The sequence below is a fragment of the Tachyglossus aculeatus genome, chromosome 22 (genome assembly GCF_015852505.1).
Source record: "Tachyglossus aculeatus isolate mTacAcu1 chromosome 22, mTacAcu1.pri, whole genome shotgun sequence".
Classification (NCBI taxonomy): Eukaryota; Metazoa; Chordata; class Mammalia; order Monotremata; family Tachyglossidae; genus Tachyglossus; species Tachyglossus aculeatus.
The window spans coordinates 47,053,594-47,078,411 of NC_052087.1; the positions used below are offsets into that span (position 1 = coordinate 47,053,594).

Here is a 24,818-nt window from a genome sequence, read left to right on the forward strand (position 1 = left end):
TGTTAATGATGTGCCTCTAGCTTTACTTCTATTTATTCTGATGACACCTGTCCATGTTTTGTTTTGCTGTCTGTCTCCCCCTTCTATTAATTTGTACTTCCCAAGCGCTTAGTACAGTGCTCTGCATACAGTAAGCGCTCAATAAATACGATTGATGATGATGATTCATTCATTCACTCATTCAATCGTATTTATTGAGTCCTTACTGTGTGCAGAGCACTGGACTAACCGCTTGGGAAGTCCAAGTTGGCAAGATACAGAGACGGTCCCTACCCAACAGTGGGCTCACAGTCTAGAAGGGGGAGACAGACAACAAAACAAAACATATTAACAAAATAAAATCAATAGAATAAATACGTACAAATAAAATAGGTAATAAATCCGTACAAACATATATACATATATACAGGTGCCGTGGGGAGGGGAAGGAGGTAAGGCGGGAGCCCGTTGTTGGGGAGGGACCGTCTCTATATGTTGCCAACTTGTACTTCCCAAGCGCTTAGCACAGTGCTCCGCACACAGTAAGCGCTCAATAAATACGATTGAATGAATGAATAAATACCATAAAAAAAATTGCTGGAAGCATGTACTTACCTGTTAGGGCCACGGAATGATATGAGCCAGCAATAACTCTGATTACTTTTACATTGTCTAGGCCTAGAAGAAAAAATAAAGAATTCCATAATCAGGATATAAAGCAGTGTGGTGTAATGGAGAGAGCATAGGCCTGGCCCTGTGTCCCTCTGACTTGCTCCCTTTATTCATTCATTCATTCCATCGTATTTATTCATTCATTCATTTAATCGTATTTATTTAGCGCTTACTGGGTGCAGAGCACTGTACGAAGCGCTTGGGAAGTCCAAGTTGGCATCATATAGAGACAGTCCCTACCCAACAGCGGGCTCACAGTCTAGAAGGGGGAGACAGACAACAAAACATATTAACAAAATAGAATAAATATGTACAAGTAAAGTAAATTTTCTTTCATTCATTTAGTCGTATTTATTGAGCGCTTACTGTGTGCAGAGCACTGTACTAAGCACTTGGGAAGTACAAGTTGGCAACATCTAAAGACGGTCCCTACCCAACAGCGGGCTCACAGTCTAGAAGGGGGAGACAGACGACAAAACAAAACATATTCACAAAATAAAATAAATAGAATAGCACTTACGTCCCTATCTGTCATTTATTTGTACTGATGTCCGTCTCCCCAACACTAGAGTGTAAGCTTGTTGTGGGAAGGGAATGTACCTGTTTATTGTTGTATTGTACTCTCCCAAGTGCTTAGTACAGTGCACTGCACATATAAGCGCATAATAAAAAGGACTGAATGAATGAATTTATAATGTAGATTTTTTTTTGGCTGGAGAATAATTCTGGAGAATACAGACCTGCATAACTGCACTTGACAGGATTAGTGTTATGTGGGAAGTAGTGTGGCCTACAGGAATATTTATGGGCCTATGAGTCACAGGAACCGGGTTCTAATCCTGGCTCCGCCACTTTCATTCATTTAGTCGTATTTATTGAGCATTTACTGTGGGCAGAGCACTGTACTAAGCACTTGGAAAGTATAATTCGGCAACAGCTAGAGACAATCCCTACCCGACAACGGGCTCACTTGCCTGCTATGTGACTTTGGGCAAGTCACGTTACTCCTCTGTGCCTCAGTTTCCTCAGCTGTAAAATGGGGATTACATGCCTGTTCTACTTGACCTGTGAACCCAGTGAGATACAGGCACTATGCCCAACCTCAGTATCTTGCAATCAATCGATGGCATTTATTGAGTAGCTGCTGTGAGCAGAGTACTGTACTAAGCACCTGGAAAAGAACAAACCGATGGAGTTGGTAGGAATGATTCCTGCCCTCAAAGAGTTTACAGTCTACTAGGGAAAAGACACACGAAAAGCAAATGACAGAAAGTGGAAGTGACAGGGTATAAAGTATAAATGCACAAATATATATAGATATATATATAGGTATATAATGATGATAGCATTTATTAAGCGCTTACTATGTGCAAAGCACTGTTCTAAGCGCTGGGGAGGTTAACAAGGTGATCAGGTTGTCCCACGGGGGCTCACAGTCTTCATCCCCATTTTACAGATGAGGTAACTGAGGCCCAGAGAAGTTAAGTGACTTGCCCAAAGTCACCCAGCTAATAAGTGGTGGAGCCGGGATTTGAACCCATGACCTCTGACTCCAAAGCCCGGGCTCTTTCCACTGAGCCACGCTGCTTCTCATCATTATAATAATAATGATGGCATTTATTAAGCGCTTACTATGTGCAAACAATAATAATAATAATAATAATCATGGCATATATTAAGCACTTACTATCAATCAATCGATCGTATTTATTGAGCACTTACTGTGTGCAGAGCACTGTACTAAGCGCTTGGGAAGTACAAGCTGGCAACATCTAGAGACAGTCCCTACCCAACAGTGGGCTCACAGTCTAAAAGGGGGAGACAGAGAACAAAACCAAACATACTAACCAAATAAAATAAATAGAATTTTATTACTATGCTTATAATAATATGCTATGCTATACTATGCTTTTAATACTATACTATCACTATGCTTACTATGTGCAACGCACTGTTCTAAGCGCTGGGGAGGTTACAAGGTGATCAGGCTGTCCCACGGGGGGCTCACAGTCTTAAACCCCATTTTACAGATGAGGGAACTGAGGCCCAGAGAAGTGAAGTGACTTGCCCAAAGTATATAAAGCATAATCTTTTCTTATGCTATTTTGTTAAGAGCTTACTATGTTTCAAACACTGTTCTTCTTGCTGGGGTCGGTACAAATTAATTAGGTTGGACACAGTCCCTGTCCCATATGGGGCTCACAGTCTAAGTAGGAGAATATAATAATAATAATAGTAATGGTATTGGTAAAGTAGTTCTATGTGCCAAGCACTTAGAAGCAGTGTGGTTCAATGGAAAGAGCCCAGGCTTGGGAGTCAGAGGTCGTGGGTTCTAATCCCGGCTCTGCCATTTGTCAGCTGTGTGACCTTGGGCAAGTCCCGTAACTTCTCTGTGCCTCAGTCACTTCATCTGTAAAATGGGGATTAATAATAATAATTGTTACGATCGAATGAATAATAATGGAATTTGGAAATGATTTCTAGCCAAAGCATCCTCTTCTCACATTAAACTTAACATACTTTTTATGGTATCCATGTAGTGCTTACTATGTGCAGAGCACTGTTCTAAGCGCTGGGGAGGATATAAGGTGATCAGGTTGTCCCACGGGGGGCTCCCAGTCTTCATCTCCATTTTCCAGGTGAGGGAACTGAGGCCCAGTGAAGTGACTTGCCCAAAGTCACCCAGCTGACAAGCGGCGGAGTCGGGATTTGAACCCATGACCGCCGACTCCCAAGGCTGAGCCACGCTGCCTCTAAAGACTGTGAGCCCCAGGTGGGACAGCCTGATTAACTTGTATCTACCCCAGCGCTTAGAACAGTGCTTGGCACATAGTAAGCACTTAATAAATGCTATCATCATTATTATTATTATTATTAATCAATCAATCGTATTTATTGAGCGCTTACTGTGTGCAGAGCACTGTACTAAGCGCTTGGGAAGTACAAGTTGGTAACATATAGAGACAGTCCCTACCCAACAGTGGGCTCACAGTCTAAAAGGGGCTGGGGTTCTAAAAGGTCAGGGGTTCTAATCCTGGCTCCACCACTTCTCCGCTGTGTGACCTTGGGCAAGTCACTCAACACCTCTGTGCCTCAGTTACCTCCTCTGTAAAAAATGGGGATTAAGAATGCGAGCCCGATATGGGAAAGGGACTATGTTCAACTTGATTAACTTCTAAGTGCTTAACAAATACCATCATCATCATTATTAATACCGTCATCATCATTATTACAAAGTGCTGGAGCAGACACAAGACAATCACATCCTACGTGGGGCTCACAGTGTAATAAGGAGGGAGAACAGGCATTGAATCCCCATCTTACAGATGAGGAAACTGAGGCGCAGTGAAGTAAGGGTTACATAAGCGGAGAAGCCGGGATTAGATGACTCCCAGGCCGAGCTCTGTCTATTAGGCCACACTGCTCCTCTACAAGCATTTACAAGTACAGTTCTGCAGAAGGGTACCTAGCCCACCCAGATGTCTCACAAATAAAGATGCATTTTCAAAGTGTATGGACATAAATATTCTATTTATTTCATTTGGTTAATACGTTTTGTTGCAGCGCTTAGAACGGTGCTTTGCACATAGTAAGCGCTTAATAAATGCCATCATTATAGGAGCAGAAAAAAGGAATTATTAGTTACCTGTCACTCTGCAAGGCTCTTTGGATGTCAAAAATGGAGGGACAGATGCCCCAGGAGAAGCTCGCTTTGCCTGGGATGCCATGCCGGTACCCCACTGGAAAACCAGGCCCCTGTCTTTGGCCAGGAAAGAATGAACTCGTTAAAAATGCAAATTCACTCATTCAGTCAGTCAGTTGTATTTATTGAGCACTTATTGTGTGCAGAGCACTGAGCTAAACCCGACAATACAACATTAAACAGACAAATTCCCAGCCTACAAGGAGCATTCGGGAGAATCCCCACTGGCTTCATTCATTTATTCAATCGTATTTATTGAGCGCTTACAGTGTGCAGAACACTGTACTAAGCGCTTGGGAGGTACAAGTCGGCAACCCCTCTCCATCCCCCCCATCTTAACTCCTTCCCTTCCCCACAGCACCTGTATATATGTATATATGTTTGTACATATTTTTTACTCTATTTATTTATTTATTTTATTTGTACATATCTATTCTATTTATTTTATTTTGTTAGTATGTTTGGTTTTGTTCTCGGTCACCCCCTTTTCGACTGTGAGCCCACTGTTGGGTAGGGACTGTCTCTATATGTTGCCGATTTGTACTTCCCAAGCGCTTAGTACAGTGCTCTGCACATAGTAAGCGCTCAATAAATACGATTGATGATGATGATATAGAGACGGTCCCTACCCAACAACGGACACACAGTCTCTTCAGCTTACTGCTGAGGTTGACTTTCATTTTACTCTGACAAACCCCAAGTTTGGAAGGAAAAGGCAGGGAAGGAATCTCACAGTCATTAAAGGCGGTGACAGAATGATCCCCTTAAAAATGCCAATCGCAGAGGAATCTTTTAGACTGCGAGCCCACTGTTGGGTAGGGACTGTCTCTATGTGTTGCCAATTTGTACTTCCCAAGTGCTTAGTACAGTGCTCTGCACATAGTAAGCGCTCAATAAATACGATTGATGATGATGACTTGCTTTTCCCATTCCCGCTGGCGGTTGATCTTAATTTTATTCTGACTTTACCTGATTATTTGCCACCTTTGGAGGAAAAGGGAGAGAAGTTTGGCAGAGGGAGGCCTCGGCATTTAGCTGGAGATTCTCCCGTGCCTACAAGCATACTGGAAACTACTTCAAAGCCCCCCTCGACCACGACGCAATTCCACCCACGCCCCCCGAAACCCCTCAGATTGGCACCTAAGACGCATGTAGATGATCTTAATTTAGAGAATCGATGAAGTAATTACGCCAAAGAGCCATCTCTCTCGCCGCTGACTCCCTCTGGTCTGAATTCCCCCTTTTCTTCTAGCCCACATTCCGCCAATCTCCCCACCTACAAAATCCCATTAAAAACACATCTCTTCCAAAAGGCATTCCGAGAGACTGTGAGCCCACTGTTGGGTAGGGACCGTCTCTAAATGTTGCCAACTTGTACTTCCCAAGCGCTTAGTACAGTGCTCTGCACACAGTAAGCGCTCAGTAAATACGACTGATTGATTCCGTGACTAGGGCTTCGTTTCCCGGCTCCACCTCTTGTCTGCTGTATGACCTTGGGCAAGTCCCTTCACTTCTCTGGGCCTCAATTCCCTCCTCTGAAAAATGGGGATTAAGACCGTGAGCCCCACATGGGGCAACCTGATTACCTTGTATCTACCCCAGCGCTTAGAACAGCACTTGGCATATAGTAAGCGCTTAACAAACACCATAATCATTATTATTATTATTATTATTATTATTATTATTATTATTATTATTATTATCATTAAAGAGGAGATTGAGACTGTGAGCCCCATGTCGGACAGGGACTGTGTCCAGCCCCATTTGCCTGTGTCCACCCCAGCGCTTAGTACAGTGTCTGGCCCACTGAGAGCCCTTCAAGGCCCTACTGAGAGCTCACCTCTTCCAGGAGGCCTTCCCAGACTGAGCCTCCTCCTTCCTCTCCCCCTCCTCTCCCTCTCCATCCCCCCCCCCCTTATCTCCTTCCCCTCCCCACAGCACCTGTATATATGTATATAATAATAATAATAACGGCATTTGTTAAGCGCTTACTATGTGCAGAGCACTGTTCTAAGCGCTGAGTGGGTTACAAGGTGATCAAGTTGTCCCATGTGGGGCTAACAGTCTTAATCCCCATTTTACAGATGAGGTAACTGAGGCTCAGAGAAGTTAAGTGACTTGCCCAAGGTCACACAGCAGACATGTGGGGGAGTCGGCATTCGAACCCATGACCTCTGACTCCAAAGCCCATGCTCTTTCCACTGAGCCACGCTGCTCATATATGTATATATGTTTGTATATATTTATTACTCTATTTTATTTGTACATATTTATTCTATTTATTTTATTTTGTTAATATGTTCTGTTCTGTTGTCTGTCTCCCCCTTCTAGACTGTGAGCCCACTGTTGGGTAGGGACCATCTCTATATGTTGCCAACTTGGACTTCCCAAGCGCTTAGTCCAGTGCTCTGCACACAGTAAGTGCTCAATAAATACGACTGAATGAATGAATAGTAAGTGCTTAACAAATACCACAATTACTATTATCCTGATTCCGTCATTTGTCCACTCTGTGACTTGGGGAAATCATTTCACTTCTCTGGGCCTGTTACCCTAAAATGGGAATTAAGACTGTGAGTCTCATGTGGAACCGGGACCGTGTCCAACTCGATTTGCTTGTATCCTCCCCAGCACTTAATACAGTGCCTGGCAAGTAATAAGTGCTTAACAAATACCACAATTATTATTATTATTATATTCTCCCATTCCCCTATCAGTGATTTGTTTTACTAGCTGCCTCCACCTCTACACTCTGAGCTCCTCGTGGGCAGGGAACGCATAATCCCACCTCTGCCACTTGTCTGCTTTGTGACCTCGGGCAAGTCACTTCACTTTTCTGTGCCTCAGTTTCCTCATCTGTCAAAGGGGATTGAGACTGGGAGCCCCATGTGGGACGGGGACTGTCTCCAACCTGAGTAGCTTGTATCTACCCCAGCACTTAGAACAGTGCTTGGCACATACTAAGCGCTTAACCAGTACCAGAATTATTATTATTATATCCATCAACTCTACTGTTTACTGTGTACTGTTCTCTCCCAAGTGCTTAGTACAGTGCTCAGCTTATAAAAAGCACTCAATAAATAAACACCATAGATTGGTTGACCGATTGACTGATCTGATTAAGAACAAATGAGTCTCTTTTAGACTGTGAGCCCACTGTTGGGTAGGGACTGTCTCTTTATTTTGCCAACTTGTACTTATTTTGCCAACTTGTACTTCCCAAGCGCTTAGTACAGTGCTCTGCACACAGTAAGCGCTCAATAAATACGATTGATAAGAGAAACAGCTCGGCCTAGTGGAAAGAGCCCAGGCCTGAATCAGAGGGCATGAGTTCTAATCCTGCCTCTGCTTCTGTACCTGTTGTGTGATCTTGGGCGAGCAATCAATCAGTGGTTTTAGCTTATCTTTACTCTGGTGTGGCACACAGTAAGTGCTTAACAAAGTATTTTTTGCAAAAAGTGCACATCTTAGAAAATAGTAATAATTGTGGTAGTTGTTAAACACTTACTATAAGCCATCATCATCATCATCAATTGTATTTATTGAGCGCTTACTGTGTGCAGAGCACTGTACTAAGCGCTTGGGAAGTACAGATTGGCAACATATAGAGACGGTCCCTACCCAACAGTGGGCTCACAGTCTAAAAGGGGGAGACAGAGGACAAAACCAAACATACTAACAAAATAAAATAAATAGAATAGATATGTACAAGTAAAATAGAGTAACAAATATGTACAAACATATATACATATAAACAGGTGCTGTGAGGAAGGGAAGGAGGTAAGATGGTGGGGGATGGAGAGGGGGACGAAGGGGAGAGGAAGGAAGGGGCTCGCACTGTACTAAGCGCTGGGGGTGGGGAGGGAACACGAGCAAATCGGGTTGGAAAAGTCCCTGTACCTGACTGGGCTCCCAGTCTTAACCCCCATTTGACAGATGAGGTAACTGACTCCCAGAGAAGTGAAGTGACTTGTCCAAGATCACACAGCAGACACGCGGAGGAGCCGGGATTAGAACCCATGACCTTCTGACTCCCAAGCCCATGCTCTATCCACTATACCATCCTGCTTCAAGCGACAAAAAGATCCCAGCGACAAAATAAATTCCTCCCACCAAAATCTCCCTCTTTGCCTCACCTTCTGCCTGACTTCCCTTCTCCTGATGGTAGAAATGTGGTGCCCAGCAACCATCTGGGCACCTTTCAGAATTAACTGATCCCCAAATTACCGGGTTCTAACCCAAAAACTAACTTTTAAAATTCAAACAAACAGCATAGTCACCTGTAGCGGCCAACGCGTGCCTCAGTCCAGCTGCAACATGCACCACCTTCTCCTTCAAGGTCTACCAAAGTCAAAACAAAACAACGAAAAGAGAATATTTTGAATCCTAGAATTGTCTAAGGAAATACTGGTAAGAGCTGGCAGCACCTGTATATATGTATATATGTTTGTATATATTTATTACTCTATTTATTTATTTATTTTGCTTGTACATATCTATTGTATTTATTTTATTTTGTTAGTATGTTTGGTTTTGTTCTCTGTCTCCCCCTTTTAGACTGTGAGCCCACTGTTGGGTAGGGACTGTCTCTATATGTTGCCAATTTGTACTTCCCAAGTGCTTAGTACAGTGCTCTGCACATAGTAAGCGCTCAATAAATACGATTGATGATGATGATGATGATGATGAAGAGCTTACTTTGGGCCAGGCACTGTACTTAGAACTGGAGGCGATGCAGGATAATCGGGTCAGACACAACCCCTGTCCCACAGGGAGCTTCCAATCTAAGTAGGAAGGCGAACGGGTATTGAATCCGCATTTTCCAGATGCGGAAACTGAGGCACAGAGAAGGTAAGTGAGTTGCCCAAGGCAGTACAGCGGGCAAGTGGCAGAGCTGGGATTAGAAGTTAGGCCCTCCGGCTGCCAGGCCATACTGCTTCTCAATCAATCAATCAATCGTATTTATTGAGCGCTTGCTGTGTGCAGAGCACTGTACTAAGCGCTTGGGAAGTGCAATTTGGCAACATATAGAGACGGTCCCTACCCAACAGTGGGCTCATAGTCTAAAAGGGGGAGACAGAACAAAACAAAACATATTAACAAAATAAAATAAATAGAATAGATATGTATATTAGCCAAACAATAATACCTAGTGGAGAGAGCATTGGCCTCGGAGTCAAAAGGATGCAGGCCCTGATCCCAGCTCTCCCATTTTCTGCTGTGAAACCTCGAGCAAGTCACTCAACTTCTCTGGGCCTCAGTTCCCTCATCTGTAAAATGGGGGTTAAGACTGTGAGCCCCCCCATGGGACAACCTGATCACCCTGTAACCTCCCCAGCGCTTAAAACAGTGCTCTGCACATAGTAAGCACTACATGGATACCATAAAAAGTATGTTAAGTTTAATGTGAGAAGAGGATGCTTTGGCTATAAATCATTTTTTATACAGAACTCACTAGGGAGGTATGTGGTCTTCATTTGTACGGAGATGAAACTCATTTAAGGAAATACCTGCTGGGTGACCTTGGGCAAGTCACTTAACTTCTCTGGGCTTCAGTTACCTCATCTGTAAAACGGGGGTAAAGTCTGTGAGCCCCAGGTGGCATGGACTGCGTCTAACCTGAATACTTTGTATCGACTTCACTGCTTAGAACAGTGCCTGGCATATAGTAAGCAATTAACTTCTCTTCTCTGGGCCTCAGTTTCCTCATCTGTAAAATGGGGGTGAAGACTGTAAGCCCCATGTGGGACAATTTGATTACCTTGTATTTACCCCAGCGCTTAGAACAGTGCTTGGCACATAGTAAGAGCATAACAAATACCAACATTATTATTATTACTATAATTAACGAATCCCACAAAAAATAGATATGTTAAATATAATGTGAGCGGGACATTTTATCTTTACTCTACCCCCGCGCATAGTAAACACTTTACAAATACAATCGGGGAAAAAAAAGGCAGTCCTCGTCCCTTTACCATCTGAGATCCTTCAGGAAATGTTGCTCTTTGATAAGTAGCGGAGTGAAATTTCTGCCTGCAGTTGTATTTTTTTCACGTATTTATTAAGCGCCCATTTTGTGCCAGGCACTGTACTAAGCACTGGGGTAGATACAAGCCAATCAGGTTGGACACAGTCCCTGTCCCACATAGGATTCACAGTCTTAATTCCCTTTTACAGATGAGGTAACTGAGGCACAGAGAAGTTAAGGGACTTGCCCAAGGTCACACAGCAGACGAGTGGCGGAGCCGGGATTAGCTGTCTATATAATAATAATAATAATAATGCTGGCATTTGTTAAGCGCTTACTATGTGCAAAGCACTGTACACTGTGCAAAGCACTATATAGTCAACAGAGATTAGACTTCCCCAGACCTTCAAATCCTTTCAGTTTCATAAAATACGTTAAAGGGATCATTTTGTGTAATTATTTTTTTAAGACAAAACCCCTAGAGAATGGGAATATTCTTCAATTCTTTCATTCAATCGTATTTATTGAGCGCCAATGTTCCCTTTCGTCCTTTTACTGTTCAGGCTAATTTCTTTTCCATCCGAATGGATCCTGGCCTGATTTCAAGTGACATCTGGAAATATAACTTTCCTCTTTCGTTTTCATTCTGGCTTTTGAAATGGCATTGCATTTCAGTTTGTAACACTTGGGACACTTCAAAACAATCCCATCACTTTAATCTTGGTCAAGAACTCCTGAAAGTTATGTTGGTAACAAGTTGGTAACAAGTTATGTTACCAACTTGTACTTCCCAAGCGCTTAGTACAGTGCTCTGCACACAGTAAGCGCTCAAAAAATACGATTGATGATGATGAAAGGCAAAGTGAACCAACCTATTTTACTAAACCCTTTCTAACTGAGAAACAGTGTGGTCTAGTAGGTAGAGCCCAGGCTTGGGAATCAGAAGGACCCGGGTTCTAATCCCGCTCCGCTACTTGTCTGCTGTGTGACCTTGGGCAAGTCACTTCACTTCTCTGGGCCTCAGTTCCCTCATCTGTCAAATGGGGATGAAGACTGTGAGCCCCTCGTGGGACAACCTGATCACCTTGTAAACTCCCCAGCGCTTAGAACAGTGCTTTGCACATAATAAGCGCTTAATAAATGCCATCATTACTATTATTATGTGAGCCCCATGTGGGACAGGGACTGTGTCTGCCTTACCTCCTTCCCCTCCCCACAGCACCTGTGTATATGTATATATGTTTGTACATGTTTATTACTCTATTTATTTTACTTGTACATATTTATTCTATTTATTTTATTTGGTTTATATGTTTTGTTTTGTTGTCTGTCTCCCCCTTCTAGACTGTGAGCCCGCTCTTGGGTAGGGACCGTCTCTAGATGTTGCAAACTTGGACTTCCCAAGCGCTTAGTACAGTGCTCTGCACACAGTAAGCGCTCAATAAATGTGATCGAATGAATTAGCTTGTATCTATCCCAACGCTTAGAACAGTGCCTGGCACAGAGTTAGCGCTTAACAAATACCATCCTTATTATTATTATCATTATTATTAATTCTATGATAAATAATAGAATGTCTATTATTTTCCAACGGCAGACAACGATATGTCTCAACAATAAATATAAGCCATTGTCAGCTTTCCTTCAATGAGCACCAAATACTTCAATCAATCAATCAATCAATGGGATTGATTGAGCTCTTACTGGATGCAAAGCACTGTACTGAGAGCTTCGGAAACCGCAGTACAAGAGAGTTGGTTGACGGGAATCCTGCCCAAAATGACCTTACAAGGAACTCCAATAAATTCCAGCGGAATTATCATCAATATTGCATGCTAGGCTTTTACCTCGATGACCTGTGGGACGATACATCTTGCTGTTCCTTGAGATACTCCTAATTGACCAAAAGAGTTTGATCCGCAACACAGAACTTGCCCATTTCCTGCGGCAGAGAAACAGGGAAGAACGTTGAGTGTTGAGATAATTATTCAGTGGGTGCTTACCGCGCAAAGCACTGTACTAAGCGCTTAGGAGAGCAAATATAACGATAAACAGACACATTTCCAGTCCACAGTTATGATTTCAGATGAGGAGTCAGCCAGCAGGGAGAAACCTTCAAGGGATCCACTGAATCCCACCACCCTAACTTAACAATCAATCAATCAATCAATCGTATTTATTGAGCGCTTACTGTGTGCAGAGCCCTGGACTAAGCGCTTGGGAAGTACAAGTCGGCAACACGTAGAGACGGTCCCTACCCAACAGCGGGCTCACAGTCTAGAAGCGGCAGACAGAGAACAAAACCAAACATACTAACAAAATAAAATAGAATAGATATGTACAAGATCATCATCATCAATCGTGTTTATTGAGCGCTTACTGTGTGCACAGCACTGGACTAAGCGCTTGGGAAGTACAAGTTGGCAACACATAGAGACAGTCCCTACCCAACAGTGGGCTCACAGTCTAAAAGATAAATAAATAGAGTAATAAATATGTACAAACAAATTAACAAATACAATAATGATCATAATAACTGTGAGAAAGACCTTTTCCACAGTCGCTTGCAGGGCAAAAACAGAATTCCTTGCCCTGATCTGAATGCCACCAAAGATATATAAATAAATAGAGTAATAAATATGTACAAACAAATTAACAAATACAATAATAATCATAATAACTGTGAGAAAGACCTTTTCCACAGTCGCTTGCTGGGCAAAAAGAGAATTCCTTGCCCTGACCTGAATGCCACCAAAGAGAAATAAGTAAATAAATAGAGTAATAAATATGTACAAACAAATTAACAAATACAATAATAATAACTGTGAGAAAGACCTTTTCCACAGTCGCTTGCAGGGCAAAAAGAGAATTCCTTGCCCTGACCTGAATGCCAACAAAGAGAAATAAATAGAGTAATAAATATGTACAAACTAATTAACAAATACAATAATAATCATAATAACTGTGAGAAAGACCTTTTCCACAGTCGCTTGCAGGGCAGAAAGAGAATTCCTTGCCCTGACCTGAATGCCACCAAAGATATATAAATAAATAGAGTAATAAATATGTACAAACTAATTAACAAATAGAATAATAATCATAATAACTGTGAGAAAGACCTTTTCCACAGTCGCTTGCTGGGCAAAAAGAGAATTCCTTGCCCTGACCTGAATGCCACCAATAAATAAATAAATAAATAAATAAATAAATAAATAAATAAATAAAGTAATAATTATGTACAAACAAATTAACAAATACAATAATAATAACCGTGAGAAAGACCTTTTCCACAGTCGCTTGCAGGGCAAAAAGAGAATTCCTTGCCCTGACCTGAATGCCACCAAAGAGAAATAAATAAATAAATAGAGTAATAAATATGTACAAACAAATTAACAAATACCATAATAATAACCGTGAGAAAGACCTTTTCCACAGTCGCTTGCAGGGCAGAAAGAGAATTCCTTGCCCTGACCTGAATGCCACCAAAGAGAAATAAATAAATAAATAGAGTAATAAATATGTACAAACTAATTAACAAATACAATAATAATCATAATAACTGTGAGAAAGACCTTTTCCACAGTCACTTGCAGGGCGAAAAGAGAATTCCTTGCCCTGACCTGAATGCCACCAAAGAGAAATAAATAAATAAACGGAGTAATAAATATGTACAAACAAATTAACAGATACAATAATAATAACTGTGAGAAAGACCTTTTCCACAGTCGCTTGCAGGGCAAAAACAGAATTCCTTGCCCTGACCTGAATGCCACCAAAGAGAAATAAATAAATAAATAGAGTAATAAATATGTACAAACAAATTAACAAATACAATAATAATAACTGTGAGAAAGACCTTTTCCACAGTCGCTTGCAGGGCAAAAACAGAATTCCTTGCCCTGACCTGAATGCCACCAAAGAGAAATAAATAAATAAATAGAGCAATAAATATGTACAAACAAATTAACAAATACAATAATAATAACTGTGAGAAAGACCTTTTCCACAGTCGCTTGCAGGGCAAAAACAGAATTCCTTGCCCTGACCTGAATGCCACCAAAGAGAAATAAATAAATAAATAGAGCAATAAATATGTACAAACAAATTAACAAATACAATAATAATAACTGTGAGAAAGACCTTTTCCACAGTCGCTTGCAGGGCAAAAACAGAATTCCTTGCCCTGATCTGAATGCCACCAAAGATATATAAATAGAGTAATAAATATGTACAAACAAATTAACAAATACAATAATAATCATAATAACTGTGAGAAAGACCTTTTCCACAGTCGCTTGCTGGGCAAAAAGAGAATTCCTTCCCCTGACCTGAATGCCACCAAAGAGAAATAAGTAAATAAATAGAGTAATAAATATGTACAAACAAATTAACAAATACAATAATAATAACTGTGAGAAAGACCTTTTCCACAGTCGCTTGCAGGGCAAAAAGAGAATTCCTTGCCCTGACCTGAATCCCACCACCCTAAGTTCCCTCCTGCTTTCCGGGGATCCGTCACCGGCTATTAAAGCTTTTTACCGATTGAAGAAAGATGGGACACTTATTTCCATCCCCCCCATCTTCCCTCCTTCCCTTCCCCACAGCACCTGTATATATGTATATATGTTTGTACATATTTATTACTCTATTTATTCATTTTGCTTGTACATATCTATTCTATTTATTTTATTTTGTTAGTATGTTTGGTTTTGTTCTCTGTCTCCCCCTTTTAGACTGTGAGCCCACTGTTGGGTAGGGACTGTATATGTTGCCAAATTGTACTTCCCAAGCGCTTAGTACAGTGCTCTGTGCACAGTAAGCGCTCAATAAATACGATTGACGATGATGATGATGATGATTTCCGGGGCCGCTTCCCCATCCTTAGTGCGGAGACGGACTTACCGGCGAGGATGATGGTAAAATCCCAGCCACAGGCGACTTGGGAGACGCCCCGGCCGAAAAGGGCAGGGCAGGGCGTAAAGGTGAGCACCTCTTCAAGGTGACCGAGGCCCAGCTGCCCATCTTTATTCAGACCACACACAAAGAGGTCTCCGCAAGCTGCGAAATAAAGCGGATTCCAATGAGGCGTCGGCCCTAGCGAGCTTTCAATTAACCGAAGACGGCGGCCATAATAATAATAATAATAATAATAATAATAATGACGGTATTTCTTCAGCGCTTACTATGTGCAAAGCACCGTTCTAAGCACTGGGGCGGTTACGAGGTGATCAGGTTGTCCCCACGGGGGGCTCACAGTCTTCTGAGCCCACTGTTGGGTATATATGTTGCCAACTTGTACTTCCCAAGCGCTTAGTACAGTGCTCTGCACACAGGAAGCGCTCAATAAATACGATTGACTGACTGATTGATTGATCCCCATTTTCCAGATGAGGTAACTGCGGCCCAGAGAAGCGCTTAGTCCAGTGCTCTGCACACAGTAAGCGCTCAGTAAATACGATTGAATGAATGAATGGACTTGTCCAAAGTCACACTGCTGACGGTTGGTGGAGCCGGGATTTGAACCCATGACCTGTGACTCCGAAGCCCGGGCTCTTGCCACTGAGCCCCGCTGCTTCTCAGTTGGCAGCGGACTGTCGACACCAAAGATCTGCAAAACAAAAAAACAAAAGAGAAGTAGCGGGGCTCAGTGGAAAGAGGCCGGGCTTGGGAGTCGGAGGTCATGGGTTCTAATCCCGGCTCCGCCATTTGGCAGCTGTTCGTTCAATTCAGTCGTATTTATTGAGCGCTTACTGTGTGCAGAGCACTGGACTAAGCGCTTATACAGTGAGCCCACTGTTGGGTAGGGACCGTCTCTATATGTTGCCAACTTGTACTTCCCAAGCGCTTAGTACGGTGCTCTGCACACAGTAAGCGCTCAGTAAATACGATTGGTTGATACTAAGCGCTTGGGAAGTCCAAGTTGGCAACATCTAGAGACGGTCCCTACCCAATAGCGGGCTCACAGTAAAGAAGGGGAAGCTGTGTGACTTTGGGCAAGTCACTTCACTGCGCCTCAGTTCCCTCATCTGTAAAATGGGGATGAAGACTGTGAGCCCCACGTGGGACAACCTGATTACCTTGTATTCTCCCCTGGGCAAGTCACTTCACTTCTCTGGGCCTCAGTTACCTCATCTGTAAAATGGGGATTAAGACTGTGAGCCCCACGTGGGACAACCTGATTAGCTTGTATCCCCCCGAGTGCTTAGAACAGAGCTTGGCACATAGTAAGCGCTTAACAAATGCCATCATTATTATTATTATTATTATTAAAACGGTTATCCTCAATGGTGATATTTGATGAGGCCACTGTTGGGTAGGGACCGTCTCTATATGGTGCCAACTTGTACTTCCCAAGCGCTTAGTACAGTGCTCTGCACACAGTAAGCGCTCAATAAATATGATTGAATGAATGAATGAATGATGATGATGATGATGATGGCATTTGTTAAGTGCTTACTATGTGCAAAGCACTGTTCTAGGCGCTGGGGAGGTTACAAGGTGATCAGGTTGTCCCACAGAAGGCTCCCAGTCTTCATCCCCATTTTACAGATGAGGGAACTGAGGCACAGAGAAGTGAAGTGACTCGCCCAAAGTCACACAGCTGACAACTGGGAGAGCCTGGATTCGAACCCATGACCTCTGACTCCAAAGCCCACTGAGCCGCGCTGCTTCTCTTCTATTTGTTAATAAAAACGATAAAAATCATTATGGTATTTGTTAAGCGCTTAACTACGTGCCAGGCACTGTACTAAGAGCGGCAAATCCGGATGGACGCCCAGTCTCTGTCCCACCTGGGGCTCACAGTCTCCATCCCCATTTTACCGAGGAGAGAACTGAGGTACGGAGAAGTGACTTGGCCAAGGTCACACAGCAGTCAAGTGGCGGAGACGGGACTAGAACCCAGGTCACTCAATCAATCAATCAATCGTATTTATTGAGCACCTACTCTGTGCAGAGCACTGTACTAAGCGCTTGGGAAGTACAAGTTGGCAACATATAGAGACAGTCCCCCTTCTGACTCCCAGCCCTGGGCTCTAGCCACTAGGCCACACTACTTCCCTTGTGTATTTTGAATTTTGTTAGCGGGCCCTGCTGCCAAACGTCTAGGATTCAGGGGCTAAAATCAAATGCAGAAAATAAATAAACAATAATAATAATAATAATAATTGGCATTTGTTAAGCGCTTACTATGTGCAAAGCACTGTTCTAAGCGCTGGGGAGGAGACAGGGTGATCAGGTTGTCCCACGTGGGGCTCACAGTCTTCATCCCCATTTTACAGATGAGGGAACTGAGGCCCAGAGAAGTGAAGTGACTTGCCTGAGATCACACAGCAGACATGTGGCGGAGTCGGGATTCGAACCCATGACCTCGGACTCCAAAGCCCGGGATCTTTCCACTGAACCACACTGCTTATAGTCCTTAGCCGAGAAAAAGATCTCACTGCTGGCTGCCAAGGGGAATGAACACACAGATAATAATAATAATAATTGGCATTTGTTAAGCGCTTACTATGTGCAAAGCACTGTTCTAAGCGCTGGGGAGGATACAGGGTGATCAGGTTGTCCCACGTGGGGCTTACAGTCTTAATCCCCATTTTACAGATGAGGGAACTGAGGCCCAGAGAAGTTAAGTGACTTGCCCAAGATCACACAGCAGACATGTGGCGGAGTTGGGATTCGAACCCACAACCTTGGACTTCAAAGCCCGGGATCTTTCCACTGAACCACGCTGCTTATAGTCCTTAGCCAAGAAAAAGATCTCACTGCTGGCTGCCAAGGGGAATGAACACATAGATAATAATAATAATAATAAAAATAATAATAATAATAATAATAATAATAATAATTGGCATTTGTTAAGCGCTTACTATGTGCAAAGCACTGTTCTAAGCGCTGGGGAGGATACAGGGTGATCAGGTTGTCCCACGTGGGGCTCACAGTCTTCATCCCCATTTTACAGATGAGGGAACTGAGGCCCAGAGAAGTGAAGTGACTTGCCCGAGATCACACAGCAGACATGTGGCGGAGTCGGGATTCGAACCCACGACCTCGGACTCCAAAGCCCAGGATCTTTCCACTGAACCACGCTGCTTACAGTCCTTAGCCGAGAAAAAGATCTCACTGCTGGCTGCCAAGGGGAATGAACACATAGATGGCAGCTGAGACCCAAGGATAAGCTTCTCGATAAAATAATAATAATAATGATGGCATTTATTAAGCGCTTACTACGTGCAAAGCACTGTTCTAAGCGCTGGGGAGGCTACAAATGACAGCGTGGCTCAAGGGGAAAGAGCATGGGCTTTGGAGTCAGAGGTCATGGGTTCAAATCCCAGCTCTGCCAATTGTCAGCTGTGTGACTTTTGGCAAGTCGCTTCATCATCATCAATCGTATTTATTGAGCGCTTACTGTGTGCAGAGCACTGTACTAAGCGCTCGACTGAAGCTCTTTATTGAGCAGTCAGTCTTTACTGAGCACTTACTGTGTGTTTAGAGCACTGTACTAAGCACTTGGAGGGGGGCATAATATAGCAATAAACAGACACATTCCCTGCCCACAACGAGCTTACACTTTCTTGCCCGGAGTGCTATTCTGTGCCCTTGGCCGAAGACACTCTAATAAAATCTAGGGAAGCAGCGTGGCCCGGTGGAAAGAGCCCGGGCTTTGGAGTCAGAGGTCATGGGTTCGAATCCCAGCTCCACCACATGCCTGCTGTGCAACCTTGGGCAAGTCACTTCACTTCTCGGAGCCTCAGTTCCTTCATCTTGTCAAATGGGGATGAAGACTGGGAGCCCCCCGCGGGACAACCCGATCACCTTGTATCCCCCCCAGCGCTTAGAACAGTGCTTGGCACATAGTAAGCGCTTAACAAATGCCATCATTATTATTATTATTAGAATCGGTATTCCCAGTCCCTGCCCAGGAGGAGTTTCCAATCTTGGAAAAGTTGGCTTTACTATTACCAGTCACCACAGCAGAGTGCCCTCCTCCTCCCGAACAGTGCTTGGCACATAGTAAGCGCTTAACAAATGCCATCATTATTATTATTATTAGAATCGGTATTCCCAGTCCCTGCCCGCGAGGAGTTTCCAATCTTGGAAAAGTTGTCTTTACTATTACCAGTCACCACAGCAGAGTGCCCTCCTCCTCCCGAACAGTGCTTGGCACATAGTAAGCGCTTAACAAATGCCATCATTATTATTATTATTAGAATCGGTATTCCCAGTCCCTGCCCGCGAGGAGTTTCCAATCTTGGAAAAGTTGGCTTTACTATTACCAGTCACCACAGCAGAGTGCCCTCCTCCTCCCGAACAGTGCTTGGCACATAGTAAGCGCTTAACAAATGCCATCATTATTATTATTATTAGAATCGGTATTCCCAGTCCCTGCCCGCGAGGAGTTTCCAATCTTGGAAAAGTTGGCTTTACTATTACCAGTCACCACGGCAGAGTGCCCTCCTCCTCCTGAACAGTGCTTGGCACATAGTAAGCGCTTAACAAATGCCATCATTATTATTATTATTAGAATCAGTATTCCCAGTCCCTGCCCGCGAGGAGTTTCCAATCTTGGAAAAGTTGGCTTTACTATTACCAGTCACCACGGCAGAGTGCCCTCCTCCTCCTGAACAGTGCTTGGCACATAGTAAGCGCTTAACAAATGCCATCATTATTATTATTATTAGAAGCAGTATTCCCAGTCCCTGCCCGCGAGGAGTTTCCAATCTTGGAAAAGTTGCCTTTACTATTACCAGTCACCACGGCAGAGTGCCCTCCTCCTCCCGAACAGTGCTCGACACATAGTAAGCGCTTAACAAATGCCATCATTATTATTATTATTATTAGAATCGGTATTCCCAGTCCCTGCCCAGGAGGAGTTTCCAATCTTGGAAAAGTTGGCTTTACTATTACCAGTCACCACGGCAGAGTGCCCTCCTCCTCCCGAACAGTGCTCGGCACATAGTAAGCGCTTAACAAATGCCATCATTATTATTATTATTAGAATCGGTATTCCCAGTCCCTGCCCAGGAGGAGTTTCCAATCTTGGAAAAGTTGCCTTTACTATTACCAGTCACCACGGCAGAGTGCCCTCCTCCTCCTGAACAGTGCTTGGCACATAGTAAGCGCTTAACAAATGCCATCATTATTATTATTATTAGAATCGGTATTCCCAGTCCCTGCCCAGGAGGAGTTTCCAATCTTGGAAAAGTTGGCTTTACTATTACCAGTCACCGCGGCAGAGTGCCCTCCTCCTCCCGAACAGTGCTTGGCACATAGTAAGCGCTTAACAAATGCCATCATTATTATTATTCTTAGAATCGGTATTCCCAGTCCCTGCCCAGGGGGAGTTTCCAATCTTGGAAAAGTTGGCTTTACTATTATCAGTCACCACAGCAGAGTGCCCTCCTCCTCCTGAACAGTGCTTGGCACATAGTAAGCGCTTAACAAATGCCATCATTATTATTATTATTAGAATCGGTATTCCCAGTCCCTGCCCAGGAGGAGTTTCCAATCTTGGAAAAGTTGGCTTTACTATTACCAGTCACCACAGCAGAGTGCCCTTCTCCTCCTGAACAGTGCTTGGCACATAGTAAGCGCTTAACAAATGCCATCATTACTATTATTATTAGAATCGGTATTCCCAGTCCTTGCCCAGGAGGAGTTTCCAATCTTAGAAAAGTTGGCTTTACTATTACCAGTCACCACAGCAGAGTGCCCTCCTCCTCCCGAACAGTGCTTGGCACATAGTAAGCGCTTAACAAATGCCATCATTATTATTATTATTAGAATCGGTATTCCCAGTCCCTGCCCAGGAGGAGTTTCCAATCTTGGAAAAGTTGCCTTTACTATTACCAGTCACCACAGCAGAGTGCCCTCCTCCTCCTGAACAGTGCTTGGCACATAGTAAGCGCTTAACAAATGCCATCATTATTATTATTATTAGAATCGGTATTCCCAGTCCTTGCCCAGGAGGAGTTTCCAATCTTGGAAAAGTTGGCTTTACTATTACCAGTCACCACAGCAGAGTGCCCTCCTCCTCCTGAACAGTGCTTGGCACATAGTAAGCGCTTAACAAATGCCATCATTATTATTATTATTAGAATCGGTATTCCCAGTCCTTGCCCAGGAGGAGTTTCCAATCTTGGAAAAGTTGGCTTTACTATTACCAGTCACCACAGCAGAGTGCCCTCCTCCTCCCGAACAGTGCTTGGCACATAGTAAGCGCTTAACAAATGCCATCATTATTATTATTATTAGAATCGGTATTCCCAGTCCCTGCCCGCGAGGAGCTTCCAATCTTGGAAAAGTTGGCTTTACTATTACCAGTCACCACGGCAGAGTGCCCTCCTCCTCCTGTAAGACTTCCGAGGCGCCGAGACGGGCAGAAATCCTTCAGCTGCTGAGGTAAGAGCACATCCTCTTTATGGCCAAGTCCAAGCTGTCCGTAGCCATTTGCACCCTATGGACACGGAAAATGTTTTCTTTTTTAATACGGAAAAAATCGGTTTTCAATTAGGGTCCATGGTTTTCAAATATTCATTCATTCATTCATTCAATCGTATTTATTGAGCGCTTACTATGTGCCAAGCACTGTTCTAAGCGCTGGGGAGGTTACAAGGTGATCAGGTTGTCCCCCAGGGGGGCTCACAGTCTTCATCCCCATTTTACAGATGAGGTCACTGAGGCTCAGAGAAGTGAAGTGACTGGTCAAGGTCACCCAGCGGACGTGTGGCGGAGCCGGAATTCGAACCCATGACCTCTGACGCCAAAGCCCGGGCTCTTCCCACTGACCCACACCGTTTCTCTACTTGACTGTGAGCCCACTGTTGGGTAGGGACTGTCTCTATATGTTGCCAGCTTGTACTTCCCAAGCGCTTAGTACAGTGTCCTGCACACAGTAAGCGCTCAATAAATACGATTGATTGATTGATTGCATGTCTTGAGTTTTGGGGCAGGGAACACGGTTTCAAAAAGTTGCCCACGGCGGCTCAGTGGAAAGAGCCCGGGCTTTGGGGCCAGTGGTCATGGGTTCAAATCCTGGCTCTGTCAGCTGTGTGACTTTGGGCAAGTCACTTCACTTCTCTGGGCCTCAGTGACCTCATCTGTAAAATGGGGACTTACTGTGAGCCCCCCGTGGGACAACCTGATCACTTTGTATCCTCCCCAGTGCTTAGAACAGTGCTTGGCACATAGTAAGAGCTTAACAAATACCATCATCATTATTATTATTATTCATTCATTCACTATAATAATAATTAAGATACGTATTAAGCACTTTCTATGTGCCAGGCGCTGTACTAAGGGCTATTTTGTTCATTCAATTGCATTTATTGAGCGCTTACTGTGTGCAAAACACTGCACTAAGCGCTTGAGAGAGGACAACACAAAAATAAACAGACACATTCCCTGTCCACAATGAGCTTACAGTCTAGAGGGGGTACGGACATTAATATACATAAATAAATTCATTCATTCAATTGTATTTACTGAGCGCTTACTGTGTGCAGAGCACTGTACTAAGCGCTTGGGAAGTACAAGTTGGCAACATGTAGAGACGGTCCCTACCCAACGGCGGGCTCACAGTCTAGAAGGGGGAGACAGACAACAAAGCAAAACATATTAACAAAATAAAATAAATAGAATAAATATGTACAATACATGTAGAGTAATAAATATTCATTCATTCAATCGTATGTATTGAGCGCTTACTGTGTGCAGAGCACTGGACCAAGCGCTTGGGAAGTACAAGTGGGCAACGTGTAGAGAGGGTCCCTACCCAACAGCAGGCTCACAGTCTAGAAGGGGGAGACAGACAACAAAGCAAAACATATTAACAAAATAAAATAAATAGAAGAAATATGCACAATACATGTAGAGTAATAAATATTCATTCATTCATTCAATCGTATTTATTGAGCGCTTACTGTGTGCAGAGCACTGGACTAAGCGCTTGGGAAGTACAAGTTGGCAACACGTAGAGACGGTCCCTACCCGACAGCGGGCTCACAGTCTAACCTCCCCAGCGCTTAGAACAGTGCTTTGCACATAGTAAGCGCTTAAGAAATACCATCATTATTATTATTATTATTAGAAGGGGGAGACAGGCAACAAAACAAGTAGATGGGGGCAATACCATCCGAATAAATAGAATAATTATAGCTATATACACATCATCAGGCAGAAACTCCTCACCCTGGGCTTCAAGGCTGTCCATCCCCTCGCCCCCTCCTACCTCACCTCCCTTCCATCCTTCTCCAGCCCAGCCCGCACCCTCCGCTCCTCTGCTGCTAATCTCCTCACTGTACCTCATTCTCGCCTGTCCCGCCATCGACCCCCGGCCCACGTCCTCCCCCGGGCCTGGAATGCCCCCAATCCCTCTGCCCATCCACCAAGCTCGCTCTCTTCCTCCCTTCAAGGCCCTGCTGAGAGCTCACCTCCTCCAGGAGGCCTTCCCAGACTGAGCCCCTTCCTTCCTCTCCCCCTCGTCCCCCTCTCCATCCCCCCATCTTACCTCCTTCCCTTCCCCACAGCACCTGTATATATGTATATAGGTTTGTACAGATTTATTACTCTATTTATTTATTTATTTATTTCATTTGTACATATCTATTCATTTCATTTTGTTAGTATGTTTGGTTTTTTTCTCTGTCTCCCCCTTTTAGACTGTGAGCCCACTGTTGGGTAGGGACTGTCTCTATATGTTGCCAATTTGTACTTCCCAAGCGCTTAGTTGCCAATTTGTACTTCCCAAGCGCTTAGTACAGTGCTCTGCACATAGTAAGCGCTCAATAAATACGATTGATGATGATGATGATGATTAAGACTGTGAGCCCCCCGTGGGACAACCTGATCACCGTGTAACCTCCCCAGTGCTTAGAACAGTGCTTGGCACATAGTAAGCGCTTAATAAATGCCATCATTATTATAAATAGAATAATTATAGTTATGTACACATCATTAATAAAATATAGTAAATATGTACAAATAAAATGGTAATAAATATGTACAAATAAGAGTAATATGTACAAAAATACACAAGTACTGTGGGGAGGGGTGGAGGGAGGGCAGAAGGAGGGAGTGGGGGGGATGGGGAAGGGAGGAGGAGGAGAGGAAAAGGGGGGCTGAGTGTGGGAAGGCCTCCTGGAGGAGGTGAGCTCTCAGTAGGGCTTTGAAGGGAGGAAGAGAGCTACTTTGGAGGATTTGTGGAGGGAGGACATCCCGGGCCAGGGGATCGATGGCGGGACGGGCGAGACGAGGCCCAGTGAGGAGGTGAGCGGCACCAGAGGAATGGAGGATGTGGGCTGGGATGGAGAAGGACAGAAGGGAGGTGAGGGAGGAGGGGGCCAGGGGATGGACGGCTTGGAAGCCAAAAATCAGAGGAGTTTTTGCTTTTTGCGAAGGTTGACAGGCAAACCACTGCAGATTTTGGAGGAGGGGAATGACATGCCCAGGGCTTTTCTGTATTCCCAGGCCTATGCTCTGTCCACTACACCATGC

At 43.9% G+C, this 24,818-nt stretch overlaps 1 protein-coding gene across 4 annotated transcripts in view; it reads right to left on the reverse strand.

The window, feature by feature from the left end:
• Nucleotides 1-24,818, reverse strand: part of SERGEF (secretion regulating guanine nucleotide exchange factor) — a 316,021-nt gene that overhangs the window by 289,642 nt on the left and 1,561 nt on the right. For 2 of the 4 annotated variants that reach the window (XM_038764500.1, XM_038764501.1), the window contains exons 2-7: nucleotides 21,645-21,780; nucleotides 15,228-15,383; nucleotides 12,173-12,267; nucleotides 8,635-8,695; nucleotides 4,298-4,411; nucleotides 595-657 (exon numbers count right to left, since the gene is read on the reverse strand). In XM_038764500.1, the coding sequence (XP_038620428.1) occupies nucleotides 595-657; nucleotides 4,298-4,411; nucleotides 8,635-8,695; nucleotides 12,173-12,267; nucleotides 15,228-15,383; nucleotides 21,645-21,780 (625 nt within the window). The remainder of the gene's footprint in view (nucleotides 1-594; nucleotides 658-4,297; nucleotides 4,412-8,634; nucleotides 8,696-12,172; nucleotides 12,268-15,227; nucleotides 15,384-21,644; nucleotides 21,781-24,818) is intronic. The other 2 variants (XM_038764503.1, XM_038764502.1) reach the window with 2 other exon arrangements.